The sequence below is a fragment of the Lutra lutra genome, chromosome 4 (assembly GCF_902655055.1).
Source record: "Lutra lutra chromosome 4, mLutLut1.2, whole genome shotgun sequence".
NCBI classification, from domain to species: domain Eukaryota; kingdom Metazoa; phylum Chordata; class Mammalia; order Carnivora; family Mustelidae; genus Lutra; species Lutra lutra.
In genome coordinates this window covers 64,041,234-64,059,452 of record NC_062281.1, presented here as the reverse complement: position 1 = coordinate 64,059,452, position 18,219 = coordinate 64,041,234, and the positions used below count along the sequence as shown (strand labels likewise).

Here is an 18,219-nt window from a genome sequence, read left to right as displayed (position 1 = left end):
GAACATTTTAGCAGACAAAACTCCACTAAAAATCAAAAGGAAATGGGGTTTGTTGGCAGCAAGCACCAAAATCTAGGCACTAGAGTTCTGTCCAATGAGCAGATCCTAACAAACCCAAATGGAAATAAAAGTTACAGTTTTCATAACTCCCCAAGAAAAATTTTGCACCCTTTTTTAGAAAGGGTATAGGAAATCGATCCTCAGATCCACCGCTGGTGAAGGGGCAAATTGATAAAACACCTGGGGAGTAAATTTGGTAATATTCATTGCAATCTCATTTCTGGGAATTTATCCTACAAACACATGGCACACAGAAGAAGTGATTATGCATGAAGTTATTTATTGCAGCATGATTTTTAATGACAAATGATAGGAAGCTGCCTTTCAAATGGGGACTGGTTAAATTACAAAACAGAACTAAATGGAATATTACATGGCAATTAAAAGGAGTGTTTAAAGCAATGTCCATAACAGCCAAACAATGGAAAGAGCCCAGATGTCCATCAACAGATGAATGGATAAAGAAGATGTATGATGACTAACGTAACATAAAAAATAAATAAATAAATAAAAATAAATTGCTCACAAAATTTAAAAAAAGAAGATAGGGTGTATATATATATATATACAATGGGATATTACTCAGCCATCAAAAAATGAATTCTTACCATTTGCAATGACATGGATGGAACTAGAAAATATTATACTAAGCAAAACAATTCAATCAGAGAAAGACAATTATCATACAGTTTCACTCCTATGTGGAATTTAAGAAACAAAACAGGATCACAGGGGAAGGAAGGGAAAAATAAAACAAGACAAAATCAGAGAGGGAGACAAACCACGAGAGGCTCTTAATCATAGGAAACAAACTGAGGGGGGCGCCTGGGTGGCTCAGAGGGTTAAAGTCTCTGCCTTCAGCTCAGGTCATGATCCCAGGGTCCTGGGATCGAGCCCCGCATTGGGCTCTCTCCTTGGTGGGGAGCCTGCTTCCTCCTCTCTCTCTCTGCCTGCCTCTCTGCCTACTTGTGATCTCTCTCTGTCGAATAAATAAATAAAATCTTAAAAAAAAAAAAAAAAGGAAACAAACTGAGGGTTGCCGGAGGGGAGGGGGGTGGGGGATGGGGTATCTGGGTGATAGACATTAAGGAAGGCATGTGATGTAATGAGCACTGGGTGTTATACGAAACTGATGAATACTGAACTCTACCTCTGAAACTAATATTATACTATATGTTAATTAATTGTATTTAAGTAAAATAATTTTAAAAAAATAAAAAAGGAGTGTTTAGGGCACTTGGTGGCTCAGTTGGTTGAATGACTGCCTTCAGCTCAGGTCATGATCCCAGAGTTCCAGGACTGAGTCCCACATTAAGCACCCTGCTCATCAGGGAGTTTTCTTCTCCCTTTGACCTGAACCTCCCCCTTCCCATGCTCCCTCTCTCACTTTCTCAAATAAATAAATAAAATCTTTTTTTTTTTTTTTAAGAGTGCTTAAAGGTATGGACTCTGAATTGTTTGGGGTTAAGTCTGGATTAAGTCTTATGTAACATGAAGCACAGCCACCTTAGGTCACAAAATCCTCAGTTTTCAAGGATTTTGTCAACTGTTTAGCACAGCCATTATTAAAAATTAAATTATGTAAACTTACAATTAAATAAATGTTACAAACAAAGATAGTAAATAATCAATTCATCACCTCCTAGCTTTTTTTACCATACTGTTATCTATGTCTTGACTAGGTTATTTAGGTCTAACGACCTGTATGAGAGAAATATCATATAATGGTATGTGACTGGGCATCTCCTAGTGTAGTGTTCATCATCTTCACATTGTTAGCTTGAAATCAGCCATGGTGGGGATATTTACACCTCTGAAATTGTCAAATGCTACAGATGGGAACTTTTTTCTTAGCCATGTGTTACATATTATCAGCATACCACCGATATGTGTGTTTTTTTTTTAAATAAAGATTATATTTATTTATTTGACAGACAGAGATCACAAGTAGACAGAGAGGCAGGCGGGGGTGGGGTGGGGGGAGGGGGAGCAGGCTCTCTGCTGAGCAGAGAGCCCGATGCGGGGCCCAAACCCTGGACCCTGAAATCATAACCTGAGCCAAAGGCAGAGGCTTTAACCCACTGAGCCACCCAGGCGTCCCTGGTATGTGTGTTCTGTACCTCAATTTTGCCATCTGTAAAATCAAGATAATGATAGAACCTTCCTGATAGGGTTGTTGTGAGGATTAATGAGTTAATATATGTAAAGCATTAGAAGAGTGTCAATATAAGGGTTAACTATACATTGTATTATTATTGTTGTTGTTGTTGTTATTGTTACTGGCACAGAAAGATGTCCGAGCTATGTTGTTATATTTTTTTATGCTGGGAAAAGTGTGTATGAGTTACCTTTTGGATATTAAATAGGGAAAATTTTATTTTATTTTTTTTTTATTTTTTTTTAAATAGGGAAAATTTTAAATACATAGTCATAGGTTCTTATAGAAAGAAGCCTTGGCGGAAGGCACAAGAAATGAATCCAAGTGGTTACCTGGTTTGTCCTTGATTGGAGAAATGAGTTTGAGGACTTTAGTAAGAGCACGATTTTTCAGTGTACATTGTATTTTCATTGACTTTTATGTTCTTCAACTATGCAAATGTATCGTCTATTTAAAATGTTGCCTTTTAAAAAAAAAAAAAAAGAACAAGTTTGGGGCGCCTGGGTGACTCAGTGGGCTAAAGCCTCTGCCTTCGGCTCAGGTCATGATCCCAGGGTCCTGGGATGGAGCCCCACATTGGGATCTCTGCTCTGTGGGGAGCCTGCTTCCTCCTCTCTCTCTCTGCCTGCCTCTCTGCCTACTTGTGATCTCTGTCAAATAAATAAAATCTTTAAAAAAAAAAAGAACAATTTTCATTGACCCAATAAGTATTTCCTCCTCATCTGCTTAACCAAAAAAAAAACCATGGGAAATACTCTGTGAGTCTCGAAAGGGGACATGGACAAAGGAGAGACCATGGTCCCTGCCCTCCACGCGCGCATGCTCCACCTGGGGGTGATGACATGTGCACAGGAGACCCCCCCCACCGGCAGAGGGGAACACTCATCTGACCCTGGGGTACAAACACTACAGGGCTTTACACTACTTTCACAATTAGAATGACATGAAATGGCTCTTGAAGCTACTTACCCTGTTGTATACGGGATGTTTATGCCTCCTAGATTAATACTTTCACACCCAACAATAAATAGGGTTGAAAAACACAGTAAAGACACACCACTGCAGATCATGGCAAGTTTAGCAGATTCTCTTGCACCAAGTTTCAATTTCTTTATAATGTAGCCTCCCAGGACAATGCCAACACCAGCACTGGGGACAATAATTACACCTAGAGAGAAGAAGGGAAGGACAGGATTAAGTGAAGTCCCATATGCTATAATTTGATTTCTAATTACTCTGTTTCTACTTACTTATTAGTATTAAAGTACAAAATAAAAAATACTGTAATCAACAAATCTTCAATGTGTATGATTTTATAGTATAATTTCTTTTCAAAGGACTCATAGCCAAAAAGTAAAATAACTTTTACAAAGCAATAAAATAAAGACAAGCCACCCACTAAGAAAGTGAACAGAACTTGAATGGGCCCCTTACTGGAGAGGAAATCCAGCTGGCCAATAAACACCAGAAGATGTTCACTCTCTTTGCTAAGAGGGAAATACAGATTAAAACATAGTAAAATACTAAGCGTGATGATTGGGTGTTCAAGCGTTTGTGTGATATGTGCCACCCTTTAAACCTTGTTACGACCTCGGCACATTACGCATCTGACGTGAACTTAAAAAAAAAAAAAAACATAGTAAAATACTACTCTATACCATCTGTGTTCATAAAAATTTAGAAGTCCGATATTACCACATGCTGGCGAAGATACCAAGCAATGGACATTCTCCACGGCCGGTGGGATGTAAATCGTGAGACCTACTTTGAGAAACAGTTTGCCCTTTATCTGGTAGAGTTGAAGATATACATATCCTGTGACAGGTAATTCTACTTCTGGATCTATACCTTGAAGAAGCCCAAGCACATGGGGACCAAAAGAAGTGTACAAGAGGGGCGCCTGGGTGGCTCAGTGGGTTAAGCCTCTGCCTTCGGCTCAGGTCATGATCTCAGGGTCCTGGGATCGAGCCCCGCATCGGGCTCTCTGCTCAGCAGTGAGCCTGCTTCCTCCTCTCTCTGCCTGCCTCTCTGCCTACTTGTGATCTCTCTCTCTCTGTCAAATAAATAAATAAAATCTTTAAAAAAAAAAAAAAAGAAGTGTACAAGATATTTGAAGCCTCATAATAGCCAAAAACTGGAAATAAACCAAAAATTCATCACTAGATATATTGCCTGTTGGAAGTTCATGTAGCAAAATTCCACTACACAGCAATAAACAGAAGGGAATATAATAACATACAACCATGAGCATGGATCATACAAATACAATGTTCAATGAAAGAAGCAAAACAGAACAGAAGACGTGATGGCATTTGTAAAAAGTTCAAGTGCAGGTACCACTAAATGATCTGTTTAGGAATGCATATCCAGGCAGTGCAACTATGAAGGAAACCCAGGAAGTTAAGTGTCATAAACCCAAGATAGTAGGGGAATAGGTGGGGTCAGGAAAGGATATAGGGAGCTCCTTGACTACTGAAAACACTCCATGCCATGACCTGGATAACAGTTACACAAATGTTCACTTCATGATTACTCATTAGTTCTGAATTTTGATTAATGTATTTTTGTGTGCATTGTATTTCACAGTTTTAAAAAACTAAAAAAGCCTGCCCCAAGAACCTTATAATCTAAAACAGAAACATACAAATTAGAGTACAATAAAACAATTATACAAAAGACAGGGAGAATACGGGGATAAAAAGCATTCTGAGCCTTACCTGGGAGAAATCAAGGAGGGCTTCACAGAAGTAGCAGTATTTGTACTGAACGAAGTATGAAGAGAAAAATAAGGTGAAGACTGAAATGATACAACTACATCACTAGAGATCTTGGCAAGAGCAATGTTAAGGATAGATATTGTGAAGAAAGAACCCGGATTCCAATAGGTTGAGATGAGGATTTAGAGATTAGAATTCAGACTCTTTCTAGAACTTAGGCTATAAGAGGAAAAATGGGTATGGGTCTAGAGTAAGAGTGGTCAAGGTAGAGTTGGAGCTTGGGGAGTTCATTTGTTAAGACAGGAGGGGACTAAGTGTATTTATATGGGGACAAAAATAGACTAAAAAGGAATGGGAGCTTGAATGTGGAGAGAAAAGGTTATCTAATACCAATGCAAGATCCTTGAGGAGTCAAGAGAATATGGAATTAACAGCACAGATAATCAGATTAGCACTGGATGGGGAGAGAGAGAGAGAGACCCCTTCATTCAGGCTGGGAACAGGAGAGGGGAGAATATGGTGGGGCATAAGTCAGCAAGTGGGTGGTAGCTCCTCAAATTAGAGTTTTTCTGTTTCATTTTTTCCCCATTATTTTGCAAACATCATGTAATACATGTTGTAAGAGAACACTGGAAAAGCACAGAGAAGTATGAAGGAACAAAAATCCACTGCTTTCATTCTGGCCTATTTCACTCCAGTCTTTTTTCCGTGCTTCTTTCCTTCGAGATTTGATAACATGCAGGGCACCTGGGTGGCTCAGTAGGTTAAGCCTCTGCCTTCGGCTGGCATCATCGTCTCAGGGTCCTGGGAGCAAGCCCCACCTCAGGGTCTCTGCTCATTGGGGAGCCTGCTTCCTCCTCTCTCTCTGCCTGCCTCTCTGCCTACTTGTGATCTCTGTCTGTCCAATAAATAAATAAAATCTTAAAAAAAAAAAAGAATTGATAACATGCTATAAATTCTTTTTTTATATAGCTTTGGTTTTTATTTCTGGGTGGTTTTTTTTTTCTGTATAATTGAAAACAAAACTAACTCTTAGAGGAAAGGGATATGGAGAACTTTAAATATAGCCAAGGGTTAGAATAATCATCATAGGAAAGCAAAGTGAGTGCTAAATAAGAATATGTAATAGGCTTTGCAAATGGAGAGTCCACTGGGTCCAGATGATACTAGATTTCAGAAGTCCGCAGCTGCCCAGGGAGCATGGTTGAATGGTTCACTTCAGCATGTTCAGCAACCCACGTAAAGGAGCAGAGAAGGATTAGATTAATCTAAAATCTGAGCTTTGCCTGGCAATGAGTGTTCATTTTATAATCCTCACCAGAGTCCTGATTTTATAAAATCAGTAATGGCCTTTTTACAGATGAGGAAATTGATAGCTCAGAAAAGTGACTGGTCCAGCAGTGCACACAAGGGAGAGTGAGTCTAAGGGAAACCGAGATCTCGGATTCCCAGCCCAGCACTCTGTCCACATCGCCACAGATGTCTCCTGGAACCAACAGGTCCCTGGAATCTTTTAGGTAAATTGACCAGAGCTCTGGGCTCAAATGAGCTGGTTAATAAAGTATCATCATCATTAAGGAAAAGTACACATGTTATCTATATGAATAAATAGGCAAAGTTTTCCTCTAAGGTGAAAGTGATACATCTATGAAATTCTTATTTCAACTGAAAAACTTATACAGTTCTAGACCCCTACAGTAACAAACAAAACAAATCTCCGTGCTCATAGCTCAAGTCTTCATTTAAAAGCAATATAATTTACTTGACTATGCATCCTAATTGGTATTCAACTCTTAAAAACAGGAAAATTCGGGGTGCCTGGGTGGCTCAGTGGGTTAAAGCCTCTTCCTTCGGCTCAGGTCATGATCCCAAGGTCCTGGGATCGAGCCCCACATCGGGCTCTCTGCTCACTGGGGAGTCCGCTTCCTCCTCTCTTGTCTCTCTTTCTGCCTACTTGTGATCTCTGTCAAATAAATAAATAAAATCTTAAAAAAAAAAAAAACAGGGAATTTGTCATCAGTAAATATGAGGTTATATCAAACAGAGTGAAGATCCCCTTAAAATTTTCTCCTAATGTCCCCTGCCATCTAAATCTCACTGCACCACCCAAGCAGAATTTCTGACCATTCAGATCTCCAGCTTAAGTAAGAGACCCAAATGTTCCATTGTTAGAATATTAGGCATATGGGATGGTGCTGGGGAAGGGCACAGGGGACAGAGTAGAGCCTTCTCACTCTCCCTTCTGAAAGCCCCCAGCTCTGGGGAAGCCAGACTGTACAGAGCATGGAGGGGCTAGAAGTTGGTTTCCCGGCCCACAATCACGCTGTTCTCTAGCTCTCCCCAGTTCCCCACCCCCTTGGGGGGAGAGGGAAATACAGGCATCCCCTGCTTTTCCAAGTTCACATCACACCACTTCGCATTTATGGAAGACCTAAGTACCTGCGTTTGCTAACTAAAAGAAACCCAAAGAGGATTTTCATTTTTATGGGGGGGGGGGGGGCACAAAGGTGAGCACTGAAAATAGTACTCAGCATTTGCTTCGCAGAAAGGGTTACAGAGCCAGTGAGAGTGGCCCCGCCAAGCTCCTTCCCTGGCAACTACCCTCAGTGTCTTAGCATCAGGCCCCGCAGCTCTGAACTTGATTTAGTCTGCACATCGTTAGGAAGATGTTCCAGAGGTATCCGGAACACCTAAAAGAGGTTGTTTCTTGAGTCTGGGAATGCTCAAAAATTTTTTCCATATAAATTAACTGTAATTGCGTCTCCACTTTATGCCATTTCAGCTTAGGAAAGGTTTCACTGGAACACTCGACTCAGATAGCAAGGGAAACCTGTAAATATCTAAGATGGGCTCTCCCAGCAGAAGCTGCCCGCCTGCCACTCACCACGTCTGAGTTCAAACTCGCCTCAGTGGCTTGTGCACACCCCTTCCCTCAGTCCCCAGAAAACACCCGCTCCTAATGCCTCCACTCCTCTGAGCTTCTGCTCCCTCTCCAGCCCCTTTCCCAGCCCAGGCAGGATGGTTCCGCAGTCCCTGAGATTCTATTCCTCGCGCCCTCTAGTGGCCAAGACATGAATGGGACCCGCGGCGTACAAAGGATGGGTGGGAAAGAAGCATCAGGGACTTGAGTACGAGGGGAGAGGGAGAAGGGCTGAATGCGGAAAGACAGAAATACCTGGACCAAGCCCAGGGGCCCAGCCTAAGGTACAGTTGGTAGAGGATAGAAGCCAAAGCAGTTACAGATGTCTAAGAGACAAATGCAGGTGAGATTGCAGGCCACGTGGACAAATTACCTGAGTTCAAATCTCAGCTCTGGCCACCTACAAACTGTGTGTCCTTGGACAAATTTCTGAATATTCCCAGGCCTTGGATTTTCTCCTCTTTAAAACATGGGTAAGAATAGTATCTTCCTGGAGTGTCTGGGTGGCTCAGTCAGTTAAGCATCTGCCTTCAGTTCCAGTCATGACCCCAGGGTCCTGGGATCCAGCCGCACATCAGGCTCCCTGCTCAGCGGAGAGTCTGCTTCTCCCTCTCCCTCTGCCCTTCATTCTTGCTTGCCCAGTCTCTCCAGTGCTTGCTGTCTTTCAAATAAATAAATAAAATCTTTAAAAATAGTATCTTCCTCACAGGTTGTCAGGTGTAAATGCGTTAAGACATATGAAGTGCTTAAAACAGAGGCACCTGCCTGGCTCAGTCAGAGGAACTATGACTCTTGATTTTGGGGATCATGAGTTCAAGCCCCATTTTGGGTATAGAAATTACTTTAAATAATAATAAATAAATAAATAACTTAAAAAAAATGAAATGCTTAAAACAGTGTCTGACCCCTGGTATACACTTAATAAATGTTGGTGATCAGCATCATTGGAAGTATGAACATCATTATTATCTGTCTAATATGAATGAGCTTAACATTTGCACAAATAAATATATTGGAATTAGGCAAAATTTCTATATGCTATTTTATCTATAGGAGTGAATTTAAACTACTCCTAATGGTCCAACTAAACCTCTACGTGTTCTTTTTATATAGACCTTTACTTGATATTTAGCTACAATGTGTTTAAGCACATAAACCTCTGTTAGCTGTTTAGTTACTGTGTGTATATATCTGAATCTAAAGAACTCAGGGATGCATGGATTAACTGCTCACAAAGCAGAGGATCCTGCTTTACTTCCAAAAAGGTCTGTGAACAACCTACTGGTTTCCAGTTGGAATTTATATTGGATAAATATTTTTCCAACTGGATCCAATTTATCTAGTTGGATAAATATCTACTTATTTATCCAAGCAAATGGACATGTTAATTGTCCTACTTCCTTTCTTTCTCTTCTATCAAACACTATTCCATAACATTCAGTTTTGAAGTTTTTACTCTGAATTGCAATACGGCTTGCCCTTATAATGTATAGTTTGTGAAGCCAAAAAGTCTTTACGAAAAATGATATTCACTGAGTTATCAAATATTAAAGCTACTGTAGGAATTTTTCCTCTTTACTGTAGTTTTTGTCAATACATAGAAATGATCTGTATTGAAAATAGACATATAGGGGTGGGCGCCTGGGTAGTTCAGTCATTAAGCCTCTGCCTTCGGCTCAGGGCATGATCCCAGGGTCCTGGGATGGAGCCCCACATCAGGCTCCCTGCTCTGCAGGAAGCCCACTTCTCCCTCTCTCACTCCCCTTGCTTGTGTTCCCTCTCTCGTTGTGTCTCTCTCTGTCAAATAAATAAATAAAATCTTTTTTAAAAAATAGACATATAAAATATACCTCTGCTTAATGCATGATTTGGGACACCAAAAAAACTTGAAAAAGGGCAGGATGAGATTAGGTGATCCGCTCATCATCAACAATGTTCTAGGCTCAGGGAAGGGAACTTCTATTGTGCAACTATCGCTATTGTTAAGAACAATAATTTACTTTCACGGTACCCAGGGCTGACCCCTGTCATAGGCCTGCCACTGTCTGTTGTGTTTACCTCTTTCTTTCCTGCTTGACTGTAAAGTTTTTGTGCATGGTGGGGACTATATTTTTATTATCTTCATACCTTTCTAGCACTTACTAGGACCTGGAAATGTATGGATGAAAGAGCAAACTTTGTTATTTAGAATTTATTATATAAAATTATATAACTAATGTTAAAATTTGTATTAAAATTATATAAATTATATAAAATTATATTTTAAAAATTATATAAAAACTTCAAATGACAGTCTTCAATTATTCCTAAACTAGGTTATATCTGGGCGCCTGGGTGGCTCAGTGGGTTAAGCCTCTGCCTTCGGCTCAGGTCATGATCTCAGGGTCCTGGGATCGAGGCCCGCATCGGGCTCTCTGCTCAGCGGGGAGCCTGCTTCCCTCTCTCTCTCTCTGCCTGCCTCTCTGTCTACTTGTGATCTCTCTCTGTCAAATAAATAAATAAAATCTTTTAAAAAATAATAATAACTAGGTTATATATTATTTTACAAAGAGGAAATCTAAAATCTAACTTGGGACCAAAATAAGTTGCTAATATCAGTTTAAAACTGGCAGGCACTAAATGACGTCTGGAAAATTTCACTGTTATCAAAATTCTGAATTGAACATTATTAGCAAAAGTTTAACTCCCAGGCCACTAACGGTGACAAAGCACATAATGTCAGCAGCCCTCTGAGAACTCTTCTCTCTGTGAAATCACTGTGAAGTCACAATGGTGCAGAATGTGGTGAACTAAGAACTCAAAATCTTAGATGTCCTCAATGCTCTGTTCTCTCAGTTCACTGATCCCTTTTATGTATTTCACATCCAAAGTTCTCTTTACTTAAATTGAAAAAGAAACGGCTCATAAACGTAAGACTATGAATCAGTCAGTAAAAATATAATTGTAAGCTATTATGACTTGGAGGTTCTCCGGCTACCTTGGGGAAAGGCAGCTGGGCACGGGGGAGGGGAAGAGAAAGCAGCATGGATATCCAGAAAAGAAGGAAGTCCAGTCGGGTTCATTTTCATTCATTCATTTTCTCTTTCTCCCTCTCTCCCTCTCTTTTTACACACACACACACACACACACACACACACACAGGTATAGACTATATGCCACACACTGACATAAAGTATGCCATCTCATTCTCAGAATTGCATGTATTTCAAATTGCTTTGAAACAGAACTGTCTCACAATCAAAAGTATCTTACTCTTATGTCATAATCTAATTAAAAGCATTTTCCTTTCATAATAACTCAAAATCACGGAGCATCTCACAATTAATGGTGTCTTGGATTGGAAGGAATGCAGCTTCTTCCCACATCACAGAAATATCTAATGAGTGATAGAGCAGGGAAACAAACTCAAATTCATTTAGCTTTTCCAAAGACTATGCTTGTAATTGTATACAAAATAAAGGTTTTTCCAATCACCCAGGGTAGATTATTTTACCCTTTTAAGCTTCTATTTTTCCTTGCAAACATTTTCTTATGGGAAATAAATATCAAGGAATAAAAGAACAAAAGGGGACTAAAAGAAGAGAATATTTTAAAAGTGCAAACCTTTAAAATGATAGCAAATTTTAAATGCCCTGAGAATATAAGCAGACATTTTCACAAACTATACATAAGTCCACAAAGTTTCACAAAAGCACAATACATCTCTCTCTCTTTAGTATCTCAATGCCACTCTTGTGAAAAATGTCAGAAATCTCTTCACAAACCATGATTAGGTGTATCATTATATATATTATATACATATTATATATATTATCATTATATATTATATTATTACATATATTATAATGAATATATATCATTATATATTATAACGATATATATATATATATATATATATATATATATATATTACAGTTCAGTGGCTGTTTTAAGGCAGAGAACAGTTTTTCATTAAATCCATAATATTTCATAGCCTAACATCTAGTCAAATTAAAAAGTAGGGGTACCATGCCCCGTTTGGCTGGATTAGGAAAAGCTGCCCACGTGTATGAAACTGAACAGCCACCAGTTCCTCAAGAGAAGCCTATGGGCCGGAAGGAAGAAGTTCTTTTAAGAATTCTCCGGAGGCACTATGGTGAGTGCTGTGAAGTGTGTAAACCTGGCGATTCACAGACCTGTACCCCTGGGGATTAAAATACATTATATGTTTATTAAAAAAAATTAAATTAAAAAAAATTTAAATTAAAAAAAAAAAAAAAGAAAAAGAATTCTCCGGAGGCAGATAAGCTGGCAGTGTAGCTAGCCTTACACGAGGCTGCTGCTGACAGCCTGTCTTGTGTTTTGCCCATCTGTAGCTTCAATTATGGGACAAGGTGCCAGAAGCAGACCTCTCCGACCACAGCTTCCTCTTCAAGTACCTGGTGACAGCCACAGTGTGGCTCAGATGGGACCACCTGCAGTCAACCAATAGAGAATGTTCTGAAATTTCTAGCCCAGCCTTGCTGGAATTACCAATAAAGGCTTTCCATGGGATACATGCTTCCAAAGGCCTCCGCTTCCATGACTTCCCCATGGAGACACCAATATAAAGTCGTATTTAATTCCCACTAAGGCGAAGAGGGTTCATTCACCCAGAATAACACTTTCTTCAATTCTGCCAACACAGGGACACTGTGTATGGTAACTGGAGGGAAATACAAGATTCCCAATCTCGGGGATTCAAGGTCTCGAGAGCACTGACCGAAGGAAAGGTAGAAAAAAGGTACATTCAGGAGCGAAAACAACCACACTTTTCATTTCAGGTTTTTGCAAAGCTCTGGCTACAATCATACATAAAAGCCAATGCCAAGCGGCATCATGAAAGGGATTCGAAAATCAAATCAAATTAATATTTCATCTTTTATGGCTTAGAAACCTAAGTGTTTTCTGCATCTAGGCAATAAAACCACAGAGGGCAAAAACAACTTGAAATGATGAAATGCAAAAATCAGATGTTTACTTCCATTTTTCACCGGCTCTGGGCAACTTAACGGCAAAATAGCGAAAGTTTGAACCAAATTACTGCAAAAGAGGAAAAAGCCTCTTGCAGAGGAAATTTCACAGGAGAATAATAAAGTCTTGGTGACTTTTTCAGTTATCAAAATAAGCCTCAAGCAAAGACCCTGGTGTTGAGTTACTGCACTTCGTTTCCGTTCACAGAGGCAAAGCCTACAGATGTGGGCTGGTGCCAAACGCAAAGCCTCTTCAGAGGCCCTGTGGGCAAGATCCATTTTCTGTCAGCAGTTTTCAACTTCTCTCCTTTCCATTGTTGTCCAAACCCAGCAGCTCTCGGAGTTTTCCCATCGAGGATGGTTGACCGTCATTTCACCCACTAATAGCTGAGCCACAAAAGCCTGACAAAGCTATCCCTCCCCTGGGAGAAGCAAGAAGATTTTTAAAAACTCTATTTATATGACATTTTGAGACAAACTTCTAAACACCTAACCGTACTTGTTAGAACGCCCTTACCCCCAGGGGGCCGAGTGGAGATTTGCTCCTTAGAAACTGTTTTAATCTTACCAATTTCTTGAGGAGGACCAGAACAGCCATTTGATAAACACAGTCAACTCACTAATCTGAATATTCTGTTCCTCTTTTTTTTTTAATGTACAGCTTCCTTGAGCTATAATTAACATACCATGCAATTCATCTATTTAAGTGTACAATTCAATAATTTGGGATATACAACCAATCTCACAATCATTGTGAGAACATTTTCATCACCCCCCAAAAGAAATTCTGTATGCATTAGCTATCACATCCATTTCCTCCCTCAGCCCTAGACAATCACTAGTCTACTTTCAGTCTCCATGGATTTGCCTATCCTAGCCATTTCATATAAATGGAATCATACAATACTTCTGTCTGGCTTCTGTCACTTAGCCTAATGTTTTCAAGGTTCACCCGTATTATAGCATGTATCAGTACTTCATTCCTATTTATGGCCAAATAATCCATTGCACTGATATATCACATTTGATTTACCCATTCATTAATCGATGGTCATTTGGGTTGTTCCTATTTTGGGCTATTATAAATAATATTGCTATGAATATTCATGTTCAAGTTTTAATGCAAACATATGTTTCATTTCTCCTGGATATATGCCTAGAAATGGAATTTCTAAATCATATGGTGACGCTAGCTTGAGGAAGTGCCAAACTGTTTTCCAAAGTGGGTACACCATTTGACATTTCTACCAGCAGTTTGTGAGAATGTCAATTTCTCCCAATCTTCAATTGTTAATATCACAGATAATATTGAGAATAGTCATCTGAGTGGGTTTAAAGCTATATCTCATTGTGCTTTCGACTTGCCTTTCTCTGATAACTAATGAGGTAGAGCATCTTTTCATGTGACCATTTGTATATCTTTTTTGGAGAAATGTCTATTCAGATCCTTTGCCCAATTTTCAATTAGTTTATTTTTCTTTTATTATTGAGTTCTATGAATTCTTTTTTTTTTTTTTAAGATTTTGTTTATTTGACAGACAGAGATCACAAGTAGGCAGAGAGGCAGGCAGAGAGAGAGGGAAGCAGGCTCCCTGCCAAGCAGAGAGCCCAATGTGGGGCTCAATCCCAGGACCCTGAGATCATGACCTAGGCTGAAGGCAGAGGCTTTAACCCACTGAGCCACTCAGGCGCCCCGAGTTGTATGAATTCTTTATATATTCTAGATATCGGTCCGTTATCAGATATATATTTTGCAAATATTTCCCCCATTTTGTGGATCATTTTTTACTTTTTTGATAGTGTCCTTGGATGTACAGAAGTTTTAAATTTTGATGAAATCCAGTTTACCTATTTTTTCCTTTGGTTGTATTGTCTAATCCAAGGTTACAAAGATTTATGCCTATGTTTATTTCTAAGAGTATTATAATTTTATCTTCTACCTTAAGGCCTTTGATCCATTTTGAGTTTATTTTTTATATATGGTGTGAGGTAGGGGTCCAACCTCATTCTTCTGCATGTGACCAGTTATCCCAGCATCATTTTTTGAAAAGACTCTTCTTTCCTCATTGAATGGTCTTGGCATCATTGTCAAAAAATCAGTTGATCATAGATGTATGGGTTTGCTTCTGGACTCTCAAATCTATTCAACTGATATTTATGTTTGCTTTAACTCAGTACCATACTGTCTTGGTTATTATTGCTTTTTATTGAGTTTTGGAATCAAGAAGTCTAGGTCCTCCAACCTGTCTTTATCAAGATTGTTTTGGCTATTCTGTGTTGTTTGCATTTCAGGGGTGCCTGGGTGGCTCAGAGGGTTAAGCCTCTGCCTTCAGCTCAGGTCATGATCTCAGGGTCCTGGGAACGAGCCCCACATCGGGCTCTCTGCTCAGCAGGGAGCCTGTTTCCCCCCTCTCTCTCTGCCTGCCTCTCTGCCTACTTGTGATCTCTCTCTCTGTGTCAAATAAATAAATAAAATCTTTTAAAAAAAAAAGAGGGAAGAAAAACAATCAGTATAATATATTCTGTACTTTTCACTGAAAGATGTTTTGTTTCAAAAGACATGCATAATTCCACCAGGTAATAATACCCACAAAATAAGTTTTATAAATAGAAACATACTCTCATAATCTAATGGTCTGAGCAGCTTTGGAGGACACAAAACCTACTGTCTATTAGAACTCAGCCTCCAGAAATCCATAAATAAATCAACTTCTTTAAAGGAGGCATTGGGTAGAAAGCACAGAAAACAAACAGATGACATGGTTCTCATGTGCCTTCCTAATGTAACGACAAGCACCACCAACTGATCCATCTTTAAATCTCTCAGCAAAACACCAATAGTCTCTTTCCCTTATTGTTCAGACCTTATCTACTCTTAGTTTTGAATAATAAAATCACACACTTGCAAATAAAATTTCTTTTAGGAAGACACTAATGTATCTTGAAAAGCCAAAAGAGGGGCCCCTGGGTAGCTCTATTGGTTAAGCATCCAACTCTTGGTTCCGACTCGGGTCATGATCTCAAGGTCATGAGATCAAGCCCTGACGCCAGTTCCAGGCTCACTCAGTACAGAGTCTGCCTAAGATTCTTGCCCTCTCCTTCTCCCTCTGCCCCTCCCTCCACTCACACTCTCTCTCTCAAATAAATAAATAAACTCTTCTAAAAGAAAAAAGAAAAAAAGCTAAAAGAATAAGAAAATGCAATAAATATTTTAAGTTTCACCCCAAATGACATGTGAACCAACAAAAGAAAAAATGACAGTGTAGCAACAGTCAATGCAACGTACCTCCCAACTAATTGCTATGGACCCCTCTCACAGTGAGGGTCACTCCACTATCAGATCCAGATATTACACTGGGAGGTGGGGGGGTTTCACCAGGATCAAAAGTAGCCCTTTATCTTTTCATATTTTTATTTTCACCAAGATGAAGGCTATGCAAGGTACCTGCCTAATAAAGTAAATTTTTACTCAAAGCTGGAAAGGAGTACCCAACATCTTAGACAACTGGGCTAGAAATGAAAGCAACCACTATAAGATGTGGAAGTGAACAGAATAAAAAAGAAGACAATTTAACAGCTTTAACTCAAGTTTCAACCTGTTATAGCAAAAAAGAACTTTGTGTTTCAATATTTACTTATATGTTTTAGCAACTAATGTGTTTATTAACATTTTCAAAATTATTCCTATATTATATGAAATTAATTGTTTGGGTTTCCTATTTGTTTATCATAGAATCACAGAATTTGTGAGCTATGACAGAGATTCCTACTTATTCCTCCATGACTACCTTTTCTTCTTCTAGAAACACTAGTAGTCCCCTATTGGTGGCAAGTTTTATTTATTTATCTATTTTTATAAAAGACCAGATCATAAATATTTTCCACTCTATGGGTCAGACAGTGCCTGTGACAATTAATGTTGGGGTGCTAAAGTAGTCACAGTCTTGTATAAACAAATAAGCACTGCTATGTTTCAATAAAATGTTATTCACAAGCAAACAAACAAAAAAACAGCAGGCTGCATGTGACCCAAGACTTTTATTCTAAAGTAATAGCATGGGCTATGGCTATCTGGAATACAGACTACATTTCCCAGACTCCCTTGCCACTGGATATGGCCATGTGATAAGTTCTGGCCACTGTGAGGAAAACAAAAGTAGTACCTTTCTTCCCCTCTCCTATCACCCTGCTGTTATGAATATAGAGTTGATAGCTAGAGCTCTCCTTTGGACCAGGAGGACAAGAATCCAGATGGAGCAGAAATTGGAAACGGTCTCAGTGACTGCAGTCACTGCACCAACCCTGAGCTGCCTATGTCCAGATTTTTGTGTGAGAGTGAAATAAAAATCTATTTTGCTTAAACTTCTGTTATTTTGAGTCTCTGATATTCTCTGAAAAGTTTAATCCTAACTTAATACAGGAGCTCAGAGATCATCTCTTTCTTCAACTCCCTCATTTTATGGATGACAAAAGAGAGAGAAAGAGAGAAAGAAGAGAAGATACATGATTTGGGTCAATGGCTTGTTAATGCCGAAGCAACGCCTAAGCTTGTTTGATTCTAAATCCAATGCCTTTTCTAAATTTATATGAGGCTAACACTCCCATAAATTCACATTTAAATTACAGAGGCTTGGGCACCTGGGTGGCTCTGTCAGTTAAGCATCTGCCTTCAGCTCAGGTCATGATCCCAGGGTCCTGGGATGAAATCCCACAATGGGCTCCTTGCTTAGCAGAGAACCTGCTTCTCCCTCTGCCTGCCACTCCCGGGCTTGTGCTCGCGCTCTCTCTCTCTCTCTCTCTCTGACAAATAATTTTTTTTTAAAAAGTAGTTCCCATATTTTCTAATTACCTATTGCTCTAAAAATTCCTCTACCAGAGACTCAAAGGTCTCTATAATATGAAACCATTAATACTATTTCTTCTATTTTATTTCCACTATTAACTATATTATTTCCTTTTATTCATCTCCATATGCATCATAATGCCCATCAGAGTAGTTTACTAAATGGTAGGCACTCAGAACTACTCAGTGACTTCACAGTGACTACTCTCCCCAGGTCATGATCCTAAGACAGGCTGGGAGCATATACCATGAAGCAAAATCCTCCCCAGGCAGATATTTTATCTGAACACAAAATTTCCACTGGCACCTTTTTCTGAGATTCTTGGAAATCCAATCTAAAGACAAACAAGATTTATCTTTTTTACTAGTTGTCAGCACTAAAAATGCACTTGATGCTTCTGTGGTACTTGGGAAAACTTGTAAAGTTGTCTTTCTTTAATATTTTAAACATTCTCCCGAATATTCTTCAATTAACATGCAGAATGTTTTGCTTAGCAAAGTTAAGGCTGATGACTCTGTTCAATATATAC

General features: G+C 39.2%; 1 protein-coding gene and 1 non-coding gene across 3 annotated transcripts in view; one reads left to right on the top strand and one right to left on the bottom strand.

Moving 5' to 3' along the window:
* The window catches only part of SLCO5A1 (solute carrier organic anion transporter family member 5A1), a 131,648-nt gene that overhangs the window by 25,342 nt on the left and 88,087 nt on the right, over positions 1–18,219 (bottom strand). For both annotated transcript variants that reach the window (XM_047727118.1, XM_047727119.1), the window contains one exon: positions 3,188–3,386. In XM_047727118.1, coding sequence (XP_047583074.1) covers positions 3,188–3,386 — 199 coding nt within the window. The remainder of the gene's footprint in view (positions 1–3,187; positions 3,387–18,219) is intronic.
* On the top strand, positions 3,728–3,831 carry LOC125099581 (small nucleolar RNA U13). Its single transcript, XR_007127289.1, has one exon. It is a non-coding gene; the product is annotated as a small nucleolar RNA U13 (small nucleolar RNA).